The sequence below is a fragment of the Phycodurus eques genome, chromosome 6, assembly GCF_024500275.1.
Source record: "Phycodurus eques isolate BA_2022a chromosome 6, UOR_Pequ_1.1, whole genome shotgun sequence".
Classification (NCBI taxonomy): Eukaryota; Metazoa; Chordata; class Actinopteri; order Syngnathiformes; family Syngnathidae; genus Phycodurus; species Phycodurus eques.
The window spans coordinates 11,088,507-11,105,593 of NC_084530.1; the positions used below are offsets into that span (position 1 = coordinate 11,088,507).

At 41.3% G+C, this 17,087-nt stretch overlaps 1 protein-coding gene across 3 annotated transcripts; it reads right to left on the reverse strand.

Annotated features, from left to right (window-relative positions):
* Window positions 1-1,735: 1,735 nt before the first annotated feature.
* Window positions 1,736-15,989, reverse strand: LOC133404194 (Na(+)/H(+) exchange regulatory cofactor NHE-RF2). 3 transcript variants are annotated; one of them, XM_061679874.1, is made up of 6 exons: window positions 15,164-15,989; window positions 13,994-14,299; window positions 5,664-5,849; window positions 5,078-5,149; window positions 2,760-2,966; window positions 1,736-2,658 (listed from the first exon to the last, which is right to left on the reverse strand). In XM_061679874.1, exons 1-6 carry the CDS (start codon window positions 15,368-15,370, stop codon window positions 2,491-2,493), a joined length of 1,146 nt encoding a protein of 381 aa, XP_061535858.1. In that variant the 5' UTR covers window positions 15,371-15,989; the 3' UTR covers window positions 1,736-2,490. The 3 variants fall into 3 exon arrangements, with proteins under 3 accessions (XP_061535858.1, XP_061535857.1, XP_061535859.1); XM_061679873.1 differs by having other exon boundaries at window positions 5,003-5,149; window positions 15,164-15,988; XM_061679875.1 differs by lacking the exon at window positions 5,078-5,149.
* Between the last annotated feature and the right edge of the window lie 1,098 nt (window positions 15,990-17,087).

Here is a 17,087-nt window from a genome sequence, read left to right on the forward strand (position 1 = left end):
ATGCTCCCTGCCTGTGTTTTTGCTACATGTCTGCATAAGTGGATGCTTGACATGTATTTTACAGTGATTCCATACAACTGGCATTTACCCACCAGGGCAGAGTTTATTTATTGGGGGGGGGGGGGGGAACAAAAAAAAAAAAAAAAAAAGCTAGGACATGGCCAAAAAGCAGTACTAAAGAGAAACACAATCTATTGTGGAGTGAGTAGTAGTGAATTTCAAAATTTTTCTTATGGTAAGGGTTTTTTGACATCTTGCAGGCGTTTGCCATCATCTATTGTTCGACTAACTGTGACCGTTGAGTCAATTTTTTTTAAATTAAAATATAAGACAATCCAAATCCCAGTCTACGCTTATTAATGCAATCAAATTAGTTTAACGCTTGTACAAAATGATGTATTTTACATTTTAGTGGATTATTCTTGTGAATGTTTTCCAAATTGGGGCCAAAAAGATGGGAACAAATGACTAAACAAATGAGATGTTGAGAGGATGTTTTTTTAATTTTTTATTTTTTTTAAATATATATTGAATAAAGAGCATGATGTTTGACGGAAACACATTTTTGTTGTTGATGACTTAAGTCAGCCATTTTCCCCTGTGGTCTGGGAATGGAAATGCTTCGGAGTTTAAAAATACCTTTTGTGTGCTTATATCTATAACGTGAACCAAAGCAGGAGTTTTGTAATAAAAATGTTCCAACCAGTCTCCAGCCCAGCCTTCTGTGTTTTGGGGCTGAAAAAAACAAATTGGGCTTTGAACGTTAAAAGGAGAATGTCTCAGTTTACAGACATTTCCCAGTTGTGTATCCCAAAAAATTATTCTGCTACTCATACTGTGATGTCCACGCTTGACATTACATGGCAGCGAACAGATCAAAGTCTTAATTTAGTCACAAAAAAATACATTGGGATGGTTCATTGTTGTGTGGTACTTTTAGTACGTACAGCCTCTTTGTTTGACACTAGACAACCAAAGCTACCGAAGGTTTAAGGATTAGTTAAATTTCTGGTAAGTGACATCCCTTGAACGCTTACTGTATCTGTTTTGGCTACTCACGTGGTCCTTAGGGGCGATCTTGTACCTGTGGGCACCATGTTGGTAACGCCTGGTATACAGTATTCTTGGTATTGAGCAGGCTTTTCCAATTGATTGATTTAATGTGACCCTATTTTAAAAACATTTTTTTAACAATAACTGAAGTACAGACCCTTTCCAAAAAAAATCATGGAAAGGTTTATTTCTATAATTCCATTCAAAAAAGTTTCATAGATTATAGATTTGGGGTCCCACAATTTATAGCGTCCCTATTTGGCCTTTTATTAACACACCATCAGAACCTTGACTCGATGATCTATGAAAGTTTCACTTTTTGAATGGAATTATGGAAATTAATATACTTTTGTATATTATTTTTTTGGGGGAAAGGTTAGCAATGGCTTTTTTTTTTGTAAAATTACATTGGTATTAAGGGGTGGATTAGGTCACTTAGTTCCCACTGAAGGCCCAGGTCTGAAATGCACTGCCCGTCACTGATATACTGTATATATTATTATGCATGTAACATTTAGGATTTAAGTTAAAACTTTTTCAGTTTTGTTTTCTGGGGAAGTTTTTGCATGTTGTTTCTCCCATTAGATCACTCATATCAATATCAAACCTATTTGAAATTGAGTTTCCAAACAGATCCTATTTTAAGGGAAAATACTTATTATTAATGAAGTTTAAGGAACGAAAACACTGAACAGTTCAAGATTGTTTTATTGTTTCATTTTTGTGATTCAGAGAAAAAAATTTTTCGTTCTGAATAAGTGTCTTAAGAAAGGTTTCTGTCAAGCAAATGCGAATTGTGTTCTGAGAGCAAAGCTTGTAGCTGTTATTTCAGCCACCTCTGTACAATGCTTTCAAGGAGAAATGTTTGCAGTGGACCCAGAATTACATGAATTACTGACTAATGAAAATAATTCGCTGACAACTGTTACACCGCTGGCCCAGACAATTGGAGTTGTGGATGGTCGGCAGATGGTCAACATGTCCCAACAAGGCTGTAACGCCGGTAAGGTGGTGGTGGAGGAATATATTGGGATGGAATAATGGGGAGTGAGATAATAGGCCCCCTTAGTGTGCCTGAAGGTGTCAACATGATCTCGGCAATATATCATGTGGAGTTTCTAACTGTCCATTGTTACAGTGCATTCCACAGTAAAATAATTGTCAGGAAAGACATTTCATCCTGCACTGCAGAACATGCCATTGAAGCAAACAGCAACTCTGTGATGCAATTCTTGCATCCTCAAATGAGATAGAGGGAGAAAACGAAACGTAGTACAGTGTATATTCCTTGGTCCAGAATATCACTATGTCTGTTAAGTGTCTGGTGATTGCTTTCACTCCTTTGTCCTCGTTCATGCATTAGCAAGAACTGTACAGTTCAAACGACATTATGCCACAAATCATGCTTGTATTTTGTGTTCCTCCTGCTCTGGGACATTAGAAGTTGCTGAAGATCTCTTGTTTCTTGTTCCAGTCCATAGGGGGCGCCGTCTTTTTGTCGCGTCGAGCAAGAGCCTTTTGTTTCGCCTCAGCTGCTGTCGGACTCAAACGCAGGCCACTGTCCATGAAAGGATCCAAAACTCTTCTGTCATCCTCATCGGGGACCTCCGACACAGACAGACACGTTTGCACGTTTCATATACCGTACATACTGTAACTTGTCATCATTTGGAGTCCGTGCATACACAAACACAGGTATTTCTTACCTGGAAACTAATGTCAGAGCTACTGATCTCTGAATGAGTTGTAGAGCTGGTTGAGGATTGGGACGCACAACTCCCATTGGCCCTCTGTTTGGAGGACACGTTTGTGATCGAGGAGTCGGTCAGTGTCACATGTATGATTGGCACTTCAGCGGAGGTGGGAGAAGGGGCAGACGAGGCGGCTTCTACAGCTGACTCATCCACGTAGACCTGCGAGTAATAGAAAATAGAAAAAACAAATCTGAAAGAAGCTAGTGAGATGGCTAATGGAGTGATTCCACACATTTCAGTGTCGAATGAGATTATCAGGTGTTTCTCAAGAGTATTCAATGTCACTTTAATTGGTCTGAAAATGATTTACTGCAAATAATGTATCTTTGCTCATCTATAGTATCTATGCCAGCGATATATAGTGACAGGGAGAACCAATTTGATTTCTCCGTGAGATGGCAGAAAGTACAATGAACCCGTGTACCCTGTTGATGCCATGCATACAACAGAATAAGCGTTGTGTTCAATTGAACAAGTAAATTGGTGAGTAAATTGAGATGAGATAATCATTATTTCAGTATATACACTTTTTGTGACATTTTTGTTTGAGGTATACCGTGAGATTTTTTCTTCACTAAAATATGTGCCTTTGCGAAATAAAAGTTGGGAAAACACCGGTCTATGTCCATATATACAGATGCAGTATTTGAAAATATGTATTTTTGTAAATTGCGGTAGAGAAAAAAACAATTGTCCACACATATTGATACTTTGAAAAAGAAAACACGATGCAAATGCATTTGTAGGCTTCAGTGCATGCCCAAGCAACGTGATGCCGTAACATGTAACCATAAAGCCATTTGAGCTCAATGACAGCAGCAGGGGAATTGGTGTGATATTAGGGATGGGTATTTACGCCTACGGACAATTTAGTCTTTAATTAGCATAACATGCATGTTTTTGGAATGTGGAAAGGAAGCTGGAGTACAAGGTAAACATACAAAGTCCACGCATTCACATTTCAGACTCCCAGTCACACCTGTAGGTAGTTTAGAGTCTTCGCTTAATCTATGAATCACATTTTTGGATTGTGGGAGGAAGTCAGAGTACTAAGAGCAAACTCATGAAGCTTTGGGAGAAGCAGCAAACTCCATACAGAAAGGCCCCAGCCGAAATTTGAACCTGGATTTTTTTTCAATAACTATTTCAATTTTTTCAAAGAAACGTGACTTTCCGAATGTTCTAAACTACATTGAATGGCAGGTTTTTCCCCAAAATCTGAAAAAAAAAAAAAAAAGGGTTCCTATGTCAGTGGTTTCGATACTATACTCAATTGTTTTTTTCAGGTATTTGTACATTGAGTATTTCTTTTCTGACAATGTTTCACTTTTATTCCTTACATTTGTAAACATCTGCACTTTCTACTCCTTACTTTTGTCACAATAGGCTAGTTACCTTCCAACACGACGTAAAAAGACGTAAATAGAGAGAGTTAAAGTCAACCGCGGTCCAGATCTTGAGGCCTTATAAGGTGGAAAAAACAGGAACAGTGACATGAAGGAATTTGAAGCAGGTAGAGTAGGGCTGTCACTATCGAATAGTCTACGAATAGATTATCGATTATTCCATTGATTAATCGGAAAATTGGATACAACATTTTTCATTAGTTTTTCTGCAAAATATCTATTTTTTCCAAATACTGTTTAGTAAGTCACTGATGGTGTAGTGGTTCACTCGCCTGACTTTTGGAGCGGGGAGCGTGGGTTGAGTTCCCACTCGGTGACAGTGTGAAATTGAGTGCGAATGGTAGTTTGTGTCTGTATGTGCTCTGCGACTGACTGGCGACCAATTCTGGGTATAGTTGGCCTTTTGTCCGAAGTCAGCTGGGATAGGCACCATCGCCCTGCTACCCTGACCAGGATAAGCGGCGTTGAGAATGGATGGATGGATGCTGTTTATTAACATTTCCATTAACAATACATTAATACGACTGTTTTTGTCTATTTGGTATTGATTGTTTAATGATTTAACAAAAACAAATACAAAGCAATTAAGCAATATCACATGAGAGGGAGCATTGGAGTTGAATGAGTACATCTACTTTCACCAGTCTTTTTTTTTTGTACACAAGTATCTGTACTTCTGCTTAAGTACAAACTCTTGAGTCCTTTTTTGATACCTCTTGTCTGTATGCATGAATGTGGTTGAAAGGCAAAAAAAAAAAACAACAACAACAACATTGAAATATACAGTACATGTCGTGCTGTGGGCGTGATTCCCAATCTGTGAAAGAGCTCGTCTGTCTCCTGGTCGACGACTAGGAGGCGTACCTCTCGCTCTCCTGCTTTAATGAATGCCACCACCTCTGAGTGTCTCATACACTCAATGTTCACTCCATTTACCTGACCAACAGAAGACATGGAAAAGGAAACCGTGAGGACAACGGGAAGTAGGATAGTGTGACGCTAATGAGAAAGAGCAGAGATTTGGAGGAAGTAGCCGTTACACAACATGACCAGCGGGGGGGATGTCTGGCCTCACAGAACACAGATTTAAACTTGAAATTTGAGTAGAGGCAGATTGAGTTGCATGACGCAAATTTCTCTACACATCACGAATAGAGGTAACATCTTGCTGCTTGTGACATACAGTTCAATGTAGCTGTCCTCCATTTCCTTAAGAGTTATCCAACATCAAATTTACGGCCTTTCACCCTGTAAACACCGTCTCGCTCACTTCCAGTCTAAACACTCTTAATTCCAGTTTATGTGCTTTAATCCAATTACATAGCAAATCAGTGCACAGACTTGATTCATCAGGAAAGTGGTGGTTCTGATTTCCCTAGGAGTCCACACTTGACATGTGGGTCATTTTGGTAAGGAAAAGCCAGGGAGACCCCTTTGCGTGTGCGCGTACCTCCACCAGTCGGTCTCCTGGACGCACATCCGCTCTCTCTGCAGGTGATTGGGCATCCACCGAGCGTACAAATTGTCCACATTTTGCCTTATTACTGTGCAGATTGAAACCATAGCCCTTTTCCCCCTTCACCAGGTGACACAGGCGGGGAAGGAGCTCAGTCGACGGCTCTGGAGAGGGCTCCATCTGTAGCGAGGTAAAATAATATTTCAAATGAGGACAATGCTACTAAATTGTAAATGAAAAGCTCATTTCAATCACGACTTCTGTAAATTCCTCCATCCGTCCATTCCTACTGCGTTTGTCCTCATTAGGGTCGCGGGTGAGCTGGAGCCTTTCCCAGCTGACTTTGGGTGACAGGCAGAGTACACCCTGGACTTGTTGCTAGCCAATTGCAGGACTTATGTAACCAGTCAAAAGGGTTCTCATTTTACTGATACCACACTGGTATTGTACACTGACCAGCCACAACATTATGATCACTTGGTGGTAATGGGAAATTTTGATTGATTTGTCAAAAAGACAAAAAAATATTTAATACAGGTCTGGTATAAAATACCATTATAATGTATTAAGTGGTCACAGTGGTCCCTATAAATGCTTGTATAGTATGTATGCTATTATTGTCTGTGTGGGTGATGTTCATCTAATTAACACATTTTCCATGATATTTTATGTCCTGGACTGGTCGCCATGCAGAGAATGACAGGGAATCGGTGGATGGTGGAAATTGACCCCAGACGAGCTCCACAATAGTTATTTACGACGCGATGAGAACCACCACGCCTATCTTTTTGTCATTTATCACAAATCACATTCAGTATAGTATGTATATCATTTCCTAACCTTGCAGAGCGATTTGCGTAATCGTATTGTCAATAAAGTATACATCTGTGAATGTGTGTCTTTCAGGCACATGCTACCGAAGTAATAGTCCCACCAAGACCCCATCAGCAGGGACAGAGTGGACTACACTAAATGGATCTGTCTGAGCAACCCTGAGCCTAATGACCGCTGACATGTTTGGGCACGTTACATGACTCACAGTGCCAGGTTCATGCATTAGTCGATGTCGCTCGGGTAATTTGGGATAGTGACCGTCCAGTGACTGCACCTTCACATGTTATATTGCCAAAAGTATGTGGTACTCAAGTAGTTTATGGTTACATCAGGGAATGTGTGCATGCTTGGTGCTGTGTGTTTACTGTTGATGGATCAGAAAGGACAGCGACCATCGTTAACACTCATGTGGCTTACCTACATTATATTGCCAAAAGTATTCACTCACCTGCCTTGACTGTAATATGAACTTAAAAGATCAAAATTTTAATTAATATGTATGTTGGTCCGCTCCTTGCAACTATAACAGCTTCAAGTCTTTTTGGGAAGGCTTTTCACAAAGTTTAGGAGTGTCTTTCTGGGATTTTTTGGACGCTTCTTCCAGAACTCCATTTGTGAGGTCACACACTGAGAAGCCCTGTCTCTTAAGTCTAGCTTCTAATTCATCACAAACGGTGTTCTGTTGGGTTCAGGTCAGAAGATTGTGCAGGCCAGTCAAGTTCCTCCACACCAAACTCTCTCATCCATATCTTTATAGACCTTTATGTCCCGGTGCACAGTCATGTCGCAACAAACTGTTCCCGCAAAGTTGGGAGCAGATAATTGTCCAAAATATTGACCTCTTAGTTCCAGTGAAAGGAACTGAACGTCTCAGCATACCAAGAGATATCTCGTGCGAACACTTTGGGCTACTGTATATCGTGTAGATAAACCAACATGAGGGCTTTGTGACAACTGTCACTGTCCTTTCTGATCCATCAACAATAAACACATGTACGCACGCACACATTCACTTATGTAACCATTAACTACTTCATGCATAACCCTCAGTAAATATGAGGTTGTGTAGGTTGTTTAAATTGCAACCCATACACACTGATAAGACAAGGTTGATGCTGTGGGACGGTTGGAACACTGTGGTTTAGTAGATTACGATGGCATGACAGGCCCAGATGTTGCTGTTACATGATTTATATGCAATTGGCCTGATTGCTATTTTTGTCACATTGGCTCAACCCAGCTGGGACACATGCTGCACACCACTTTGACCTGTACAAATATCCACAATGATCTGTTGGTACACATTTCCTGTAGAATTTAGCATGACGAGAGGACCAAAAAATTCATTCAGATTATAATTCACAATTTATGGATCTCTTTTTTCTTTTTAAACACTTTTTATACAAAATAAATTGTGCAGACACACTGTGTTACAAAAGATATACTTCAAACCCACACTACAAATAAGGGTTTCCCCGTTCAATTCAATCACCTTGGAGTACAGTCGTAACTATGACCTCAGATCTCTGCAGCCATTGAAGTTTTGCTGTATATACAGTACATATCCTTTGCGTCAGGTCATTGATGAGCAGAGTGAGTGATGATGAGATGAATGAGACCAGACTAGCTAAGGAGAGTCATCACTGGTGATAAGTCACGGATCTTCGAGTACGACTGAGAGACCAAATGCCAGAGCCTTCGGTGTCCAACGGAGTCCAGCCTTGTAAAGGCTGAAGAAAGCAAGACAGGCGAAGTCCAAAGTCAAAGTCACGTTGATCACATTCTTCGACGTCAGGGCATCGTCCATTGCGAGTTCGACGATCAACCAGCACGTCTACAAAGAAATCCTGCTGCTTTTGCATCGTTCGGTGCGCGAGTAGAGGAGAGAGTTGTGGCAGGATAACTCGTGGATGCTTCATCATCATAACACGCCTGATTGCAACGCCCTCAGCATGTGGCAGTTCCTCGCCGAGAAGAACATTGCCGTGCTGGAGCAACCTCCCGATTCACCCGAGATCAAGGTGGTCATTAACAGGACCCGTTTTGAAGAACCGTTGTTTTTTGTTTTTTTTCTCCCTTTGCTGAACTTTGCTATTGATGTTCCTTTCTTTTCTTCATTTTTTTATTATTATAAATATCTCTGTTATGTGTTTATATGTTCAATAAAAAAGCAATTTCCTTTCTTTTCTTCTATTTTTTTATCATTATAAATATCTCTGTTGCGTGTCTACGAGTTCAATAAAAAGCAATCAATGAAAAAAGATGAGGCCGACATCAAGATAGGCGTTATGATGAAGCTGTGGAGGATCCCTGAAGAATCCTACCAGGAGTACATGAAGGCATGGCAGAGACGGTTGGGAAAGTTTTTTTGGATGCCAAGGGGGATTACTTCGAAGGGAAAAACTTGAAATATATCTTTTGTGACACCAGTCCAAGACCTGTTCTGACACACCTGATACACACACATACAGTATATGTTATTATGTTTTACTCGCTCATGTAATCCTACTCGATGGTCTGGATGAAAGCGCAACGACTAACATGATAACACCATGTGATTCTAGAATGAACATTCTTTTCATTTCGGAGATGATAAACACTGATAATCTGTGCACAAGTGAAAAAGTGGAAATAATACACGACGAATGGCAATAGAAAGGGAAAATGTGGTTGGAGGCTGTTAAGTAGAGATATGGTTTATTTGCTATAGTTTCAAGAAATGATTTGAATAAAACTATTTAATGCTGTGGCGGCACGGTGGGCGACTGGTTAGAGCGTCACCCTCACAGTTCTGAGGGCCCGGGTTCAATCCCCGGTCCCGCCTGTGTGGAGTTCGCATGTTCTCCCCTGTGCCTGCGTGGGTTTTCTCCGGGCACTCCGGTTTTCTCCCACACCCCAAAAACATGCATTAATTGGAGACTCGAAATTGCCCGTAGTTGTGACTGTGATTGCAAATGGTTGTTTGTTTGTATGTGCCCTGCGATTGGCTGGGAACCAGTTCAGGGTGTACCCCGCCCCAGCTGGGATAGGCTCCAGCACACCCGCGACCCTAGTGAGGAGAAGCGGCTCAGAAAATGGATGGATATTTAAAGCTGTATGTGTATTGCATGTCTATGTGACCTATCGAGCCAAACTGTGGCGACAGAGGCCTTTATTTGGGTGTCTGCTAACCTCATGCAACAATGAAATCTTGTCTGTGTTTACGGGTTTGGCAAATGTCAACCATTAAGCAACACGGTTAAGAAAATAAATCCTACTGGCGGAATTAGCAAAAACAGTTATTGTCTGTAGCGTTGAAACTATATTGTGACGGGTGTTGCCATTTTTTATTTAGATTGTGCGATCAGGAAATGCTACAACATTCTAGTTAAAATTCCACCAGACACATACAGTAAAAATAGAAAGGTTCTTCAGTTATTGTTATTCAGTTTTACACACATGCATGCATAATAATAACTGTTTGGCAAAGACTGCGTGTTTATGTAATAGAAGATGTGTGTGATCTGTGTGTTTATACTTTGGTCATTTTAACCAAGAATATGAAAGAAGTGTAACCACCAGCCAAGGGGCCGTCACTGTTTACCCTGCCTTCGGCTAAACACAATGACAGTTTGATTTGAGCCACGGTCCTGATGATCGAGCTCCACTTTGTTTGGAGCCCAAACACAGCTCTGACAGAGTGTTCTGAAGTCAGCTAAAATCAAGACGTCACTAGAAGATCAGGGCATGGAAACATTCAACCGTGTGGCCAATACATTCATTCGAAACACTGCAGATATAGTGCAGTTCTACACCACTTTACAACTAGAACCACACCTAATAAAAATGTCAGCTATTACTTCTGTGATAATAAGTGTTCAGGCGCAACAAAAGGGAGTATACAAAATAGCATTAATGCCATTCATGTATGCATTTTTCAAATCTGATCTTGGCCATGATTATGGCCCCATGCCTGGGCCAGAACCTAAATTGAAGGAATGGCCCATACTAGGCCATAATATCAAGTACTAATACTTATATTATGATGGAAATGTGTTTTATTTTAATTAAATATCGTCCGCAAACATTTCTTGAACATGACATACGTTTCACTCACTTTTTGGAGGAACACATTCTGCCCTCTCAATAAATGTTTGATAATATTAGCTTTGTTCCAACAATACCCTAATCCAGTGGTTATCAGACTTTTTTCCATGTAAAAATACTTAGCTCTCCAAGTATCCCTACATTGACCAACATAATAAATGAGATAAATCAATGAAACAGTAGTGTAGTAGGCCTAAGTGTTCATCACAAACAAGGTGTTATTCATAAAATGTCTATCTAATATTGTGAGACACTGAAAAGCAGGGGTGTCAAAGTAATTTTTGTCGCGGGCCACACTGTAGTTACGGTTTCCCTCAGAGGGCCGTCATGACTGTGAAACCATAGCCATCTTTAATTGCCTCATCATATTTACACACGAAATGTATGAACTAGTTTTGGGAATCAGAAATCAAGGCTAATGGGGTTTTCAACTATGATTAATGTTTGGTCACACAAAAATGCTTACAATATCTCAACGTTTTAATTTAGAATATATGACAATTTGAAATTTTGGTACAGATTTGAACAAGAATCATGGAAGTTGACACACATGATTTTGCCTTTGTGGGCCACATAAAATCTGAAACTGAGAGCCAGGCCTTCTCATCCAACATCAGTGTGTAACCTCACAAATGTGCTTCTGGGAAAATGGTCATAAATTCCCATAAACCCACTCCTAAACCTTGTGGAAAGCCTTCCCAGTAGAGTTTAAGATGTTATAGCCGCAGAGGGTAGACCAACATCGTATTAAACTATATGGATTTCGAATGCCCGGCACAGTGACCGACTGGTTAGAGCGTCTGCCTCACAGTTCTGAGGACCGGGGTTCAATCCCCGGCCCCGCCTGTGTGGAGTTTGCATGTTCTCCGCGTTCCTGCGTGGGTTTTTCCGGTTTCCTCCCACATCCCAAAAACTTGCTTGGTAGGTTTATTGAAGACTCTAAATTGCCCGTAGGTGTGAATGTGAGTGCGAATGGTTGTTTGTTTATGTGTGCCCTGCGATTGGCTGGCAAGCAGTTCAGGGTGTACCCCGCCTCCTGCCCGTTGATAGCTGGAATAGGCTCCAGCGCTCCTGCAACCCTTGTGAGGATAAGCGGCTCAGAAAATGGATGGATGGATGGATGGATGGATGGATTTAGAATGGGATATCATTTAAAATGTGAGTCAAGGCAAAGGAGTGAATACTTTTGGCAATATAGGGTACAGTTGGAAAGTTGGATAGTGGCTGTTATCATGTCATACATTTTTGTTTTTATTCTTTTTTGTAATCCTAATCTTTCTGTTAGTGATTTAACTGACAGATTTTCACATACAGTAGATTAAAAAATATCTAAGGTTTGGCACAAAAAGGACAGTGATTCTTTGTGGCCATCATTGCTCGCAAATGCACCCCCTAGACGGCGACACTGTATGATAATGAGAGGATCGGCTGGCTCAACCGGAGCCGAGCAGCGAGGTGCAAGAGCGTGCGACGGGTCTCGAAAAAACTCACAACAACGCGCAGAGCGGCCGCACCCGTCGCCACCGAAACTGAGTACTATATGTCAGGCTGGTGAAGTGGTATCAGGGTCGTAGTGTCGGAACATTTTTACAAGTCAAAGTACGAGAACAGACGTACAGTATCGGTATTGATGCACCCCTAGTCCATATTACACAAAGCTAAAACAACCACCAGATTAGCATAATCAGTGTGAGAGCAGTTAATATACTACAGTATATGGACATATAGGACACCAATAAATCAATCAATTCATAATCCGGGCTTGAAATAGTTTCCGTAAATTACCCTTGAATCTTAATTCTTCATTTTACCAAGACATTTTGGACAATTGTATGCTTTTTAACTTTGTGTGAACAGTTCGGGGAAGCCTTTTTTTCTATTATGAGGTGACCGTAACCCAGTGTATAGAGCAAGCATGGATGAGTTTGGACTTCAAGCACATCAATTTGCCATCAAGCAGAACAAAATAATTTGTTGCAAAGAGATGCCACAAAATCCTTGTATTAGAGCCAAATGTCCAATAGTCTTGCGTACTTTTGTATCGAGTGTTTAAAATGTAAACAATATTTTTTCAACAGTGGACTGAAATACACAAACTTAAACCTTTGATGGTTCCTCTCTCCCGGGGGAAAACGGTTATACACATGAGTATCTCTTCACACTTCCGCGTCTCGAGTTAATTTGACTGATTGTTTTTGCGAGAAATTTGGCTGAGTTCAATACAGTAGTCAGGTGTGAACAAAATGTGTATGGTGTTAACACAGTATGCAGAAAGAGAGCTGTCTGACAAAGTTGAAATGACCACACCTCAGCGAACTGCATTGTAAACAAATATTACACTGACTCGAGTTTTTTTGAGGGACACAGTGTTACAAGGCAAAAATAAACGTTGCATTGTGTGACAAAAAAAATGCGCAAGCATGTTTTCCTTCTCTTCTCAAGTGTTTTCTCCTTGTTGATGGTCATCAACTTTAGAGAGAAGCTCCCAGACACCCTGGCACTGGGTGTCTGGGATGGAATCCAGACGGCACATCAGCTACAGTAAGTGCTCAAATCCACATTATTGCTCGGCACACGTCAGGTTCAAGGGTGCGTAATCAATGACACCATAGCATGCATGGTGGCTGTCGAGCAACCAATCATCTAACCATATTAAACTTGACTCATTAATACGCAGGTTTTTGTTTTGTTTTTTCACACAAAAGAAATTGGGGTAAATTCTTGTCCTTCGATGGATGTTAATGTACTCCATACAATAAGACATCACAGTTCCCTTTTTCCAGGTAAATTCAATGTGGGTCACGTGGGAAGCTAAAGTCTATGTGAGTTGAGTATGGTGCCAGGCACGGTCACGGTACACGCTATCTGGTCATCAGGCAATCACAGGACTGACCACAACTATAGGTAATTTGATTTGGGTGTCAAAAGTAATTTTTGTTGTTTTCTATATAAATTCTCAACAACAAATTGTATTTGAAATCAAATGTCATGGAAAATGGTGACAACCAAATAAGTATACAACTATTGTTCAATGTATATTAAGATGGGAGTTGGTTAATAAAAGCTGAAATGAAATGAAAAGACAAGTTGAAAATTTGGACTTATTTTATGCCAGGATGAGAGGAACAAATCAATTTCGCAAGCATCAACAACTATTACTTTTAGCTTTTGTGGGCCACATAAAATGATGTGGCGGATCAGATCTGGCCCCCGGGCCTCGAGTTCGACACCTGTGATATTTGTGTCTTTCATGAACCTAACATACTCCGTCCACAATGCACACAAAACGTCCAGTATGAGACAATAGTGCTAGCCAGTTAACTGCTGTGCCTCCTCCCTCAAGCTACCATGATGGACTTTGGACTGTTTTAGTGCCCCCGAGACCATATCAAAAAGATGCTCACCTCTGCGTCTGTCACGGTACTTGACGTGATTGAGGACCTCTTCGGCTTGCCTCGTGAGACCAAGAGAGTGGGTGAGTTTGCGGCAAGAAGTGTGCGGTCAGATATAGGGGACTTGGGCAAAGTCTCCCGAGGTAATGGAGAAGTTGCTAATGTGGCTCTCCATGAGGAACGCGGAGAGAGGGTCCCCATCTCGATGGCTAAATCCTCTGTGCAAGCCAGACCACAGCTGTGAAGGTAGTCATCCGTGTTTCGGTCCACTACCAGTAGTCTGGTGCGGTGAGGCACTTCTCTGATCCGCTCCACCACCTGGACACAGTAGATATACGTCGTTCATGTAGTTTTAAGTATTTTGCTTGCATTTGTACGTTGCTTCTGATAAGCAAAAGCCAAAATGTTCTGTAAGGATTTGCTGTGTGTACCGTACTTATAAAATAATATTGCTTTACCACAGATTTGAATGAAATTTGATGCATTGTTTTAGTATGACCAAGGATAATTTGATTCACTTTTGATTTCGGGACATTGGTCAGTTTTCGAACATAACTCAAATGATTCTTGGAATTTATTTAGCCTCGCTACATCTTAAGGAAACAAAAAAAAACATTGTCAAATAAAAAGAAAATATATTAAATGTGTGTCGATGACATGTGCATCATTTTGGTACCAAGGTGATAACTAAAAGAGCGGATTCAATTAGGTGATGGTTGTGAATGGATTTGGATGACATTTGGAGTGTAGTTGTGATATAAGCCAAGGACAATTGATGCATTTGCAATATAGCAATATACCTGGTCAATGTCTCAACAGCTGTTCATGCTTCAACATACACCACTGCAGAGTACAGACAAAGAAACTTGGAAGAATTCAATGCTTGTCGATGGGGGGTTATGATTACACATTAATGTTTTAATGTGATGTTAATAACATCCTTTCAACATGACACCCGGGGAACCCCTTTACACAAGGCTCACACTGGCCCAGTTATTGAATTGGGGGGTACTCCTCCTCCTCAGGCGACGCAAAAAGTGGTCCAACAGGTAGGTCGCAGTATTGGTTGTTCCTCTCAAGAGGTTTTGTCGCTCTCAAACGCAAACAAACAAACAAACAAAACAAAACAAAAAGGCCAACACCTCCACCTGCGAGTTGGAACAACGCCGGCGTGGAACTCACCCGCTGATGGCTGTCGTTCTCGGCGTTCTCGCCGTTCACCTCCACCACTCGGTCGCCGGGTCTCAGGCCGGCCAGGTCAGCCGAGGAGCCCGGCTCCACTTTTCGGATAAACTGCCCGCCTTTGAGCTTCTCGCCGTGCAAGTGGAACCCATAACCGCGTTCTGTTTTGACCAGGTAGCACACCCTGGGCCTCAGCTCGCTCTCCATTCCGGCGGGTCAAAAGCGCCCAACAAGTTCAGCAGTCTTCGGGGAATCAACGCCGCCTGCGTGTGCTCTTGTCAAGTGCTCACGCACTTTTAATCCAACACGAGTGAGCGAGCGAGCGCTCCTGTGCCCAAAAGATCATCATCGCTACGCATCATGTGACTGCAATCGTCCGAAGTGCAGGGGAAAAAAAAAAAAAAAAAGAAAACTTAGGCTAAAACTAATGAATACTTAACCCATCGTGCAAACAAAATAGAGGGCGCGCGCATTAGGGCGCAAAATGAGTGCGAAGGGAGAAAAAGCGCGGTGTCAAAAAATCAGAGACAAGAGTTAATCCCAGCCACTAGTCACAGGGGGGATTAGCAGAGATCAGAGATTAGAAAGACGCTTCTCACGCGTAATTCTTAATTCTTAATGGTTCTTGTCAGAGCGGCGTTCCCTGCTGCCTGAGACACACAAGAGGAGAGCTCACCACGCAGTCAGCCTGGGGGCACAAAAATGCCAGGTTAGAGCCAGTCAACTACTATATTCCTGAAACCGAATTCGTTTCCCTGTGAACATAAAGACATCTCGAGTCTTTGTCACATGGAGGTACGCGCAATTAAAGTCATCAAAGGAGCTCTGGAAATTCGGACGCGCATGCAAGCACACACACGGACACACACGCTATAACAAAGATCTCACACTCACCCAAAAAGCTCGAACCCACACCAGAAAAACATACCTCTCACCCTCCCCCCCCCCCCCCCCCCCCCAAAAAAAAAATATCTCATGTACATCAAAAAGTTCTTATGGACCAAAAACGCTTATAGAGAAAAAAAAAAAACACATTTTTTTTTCTGTGACGCCTTTATTTTCTGAGTAAAAAAATGTGTTTGCGTGAATAAATGTGTGTAAACAGGAGCTCAAAAACAAACCGTCACCGCCACCCAATAATCTCCAATGTTGAATGCTGATGGGCTCTGCCATGCAATAAATCCCTCTCTCAGTCTGTCGCAGGTGGGCAAGAGGTTAGAGGTCACTTGTTGTGTGAGAGTTGTTTTATGAAGAAGAAGAAGAATCCACATCAGTTTCGATTTCCCTTGGAGGGCTGTTATTACTGTGAACCCATATAAATGTATGATAGTGTGATGCTATATTACAAACCTGTATACATAAATCACAATCACCCAGTGATTTATTGGCGTGCTACACCTTGGATTGGGCCCCTCTTGTCAATTGCATACATGTTGTGACAGCCTTCCATTTGGCTGACATACTCTCCTGGTTTTCTTTTGTTTGTTTGCAGAATTAAATTGTGTTGATGGTAACACATTGGCCTCATTTGTTTTTATCATTGAGATGAGAATCTGCATTGATTGTGACACTGAGCTTTGACTCTCCTTACCCAACTATAAACCTTAAGGGCCATCCCGAGGTTTTTAGTGTATGATATATGGAAAAATGGCTTCTTGTTTTTAATTTTCAAACCACAATTTAGATGCCCCGGGAGAAGGAAACCTTTTTTTTTTTTTTAAGTCATTTGAGTATGTCATTCAAAATGGTGATAAAACCATCAGCAGAGGGCACACTCTCAATGTGCTCATGAGCAAAGCTATTATTATTTGTAATGTACATGTTGGTTTATCTGACCGTTTTTGCAGTTTTCTTTGACTGTCTCTTACACCCAAACCAGCAGTTTGTCAAGGCCTTTCACACAGTCGACCATGTGATCTTATTA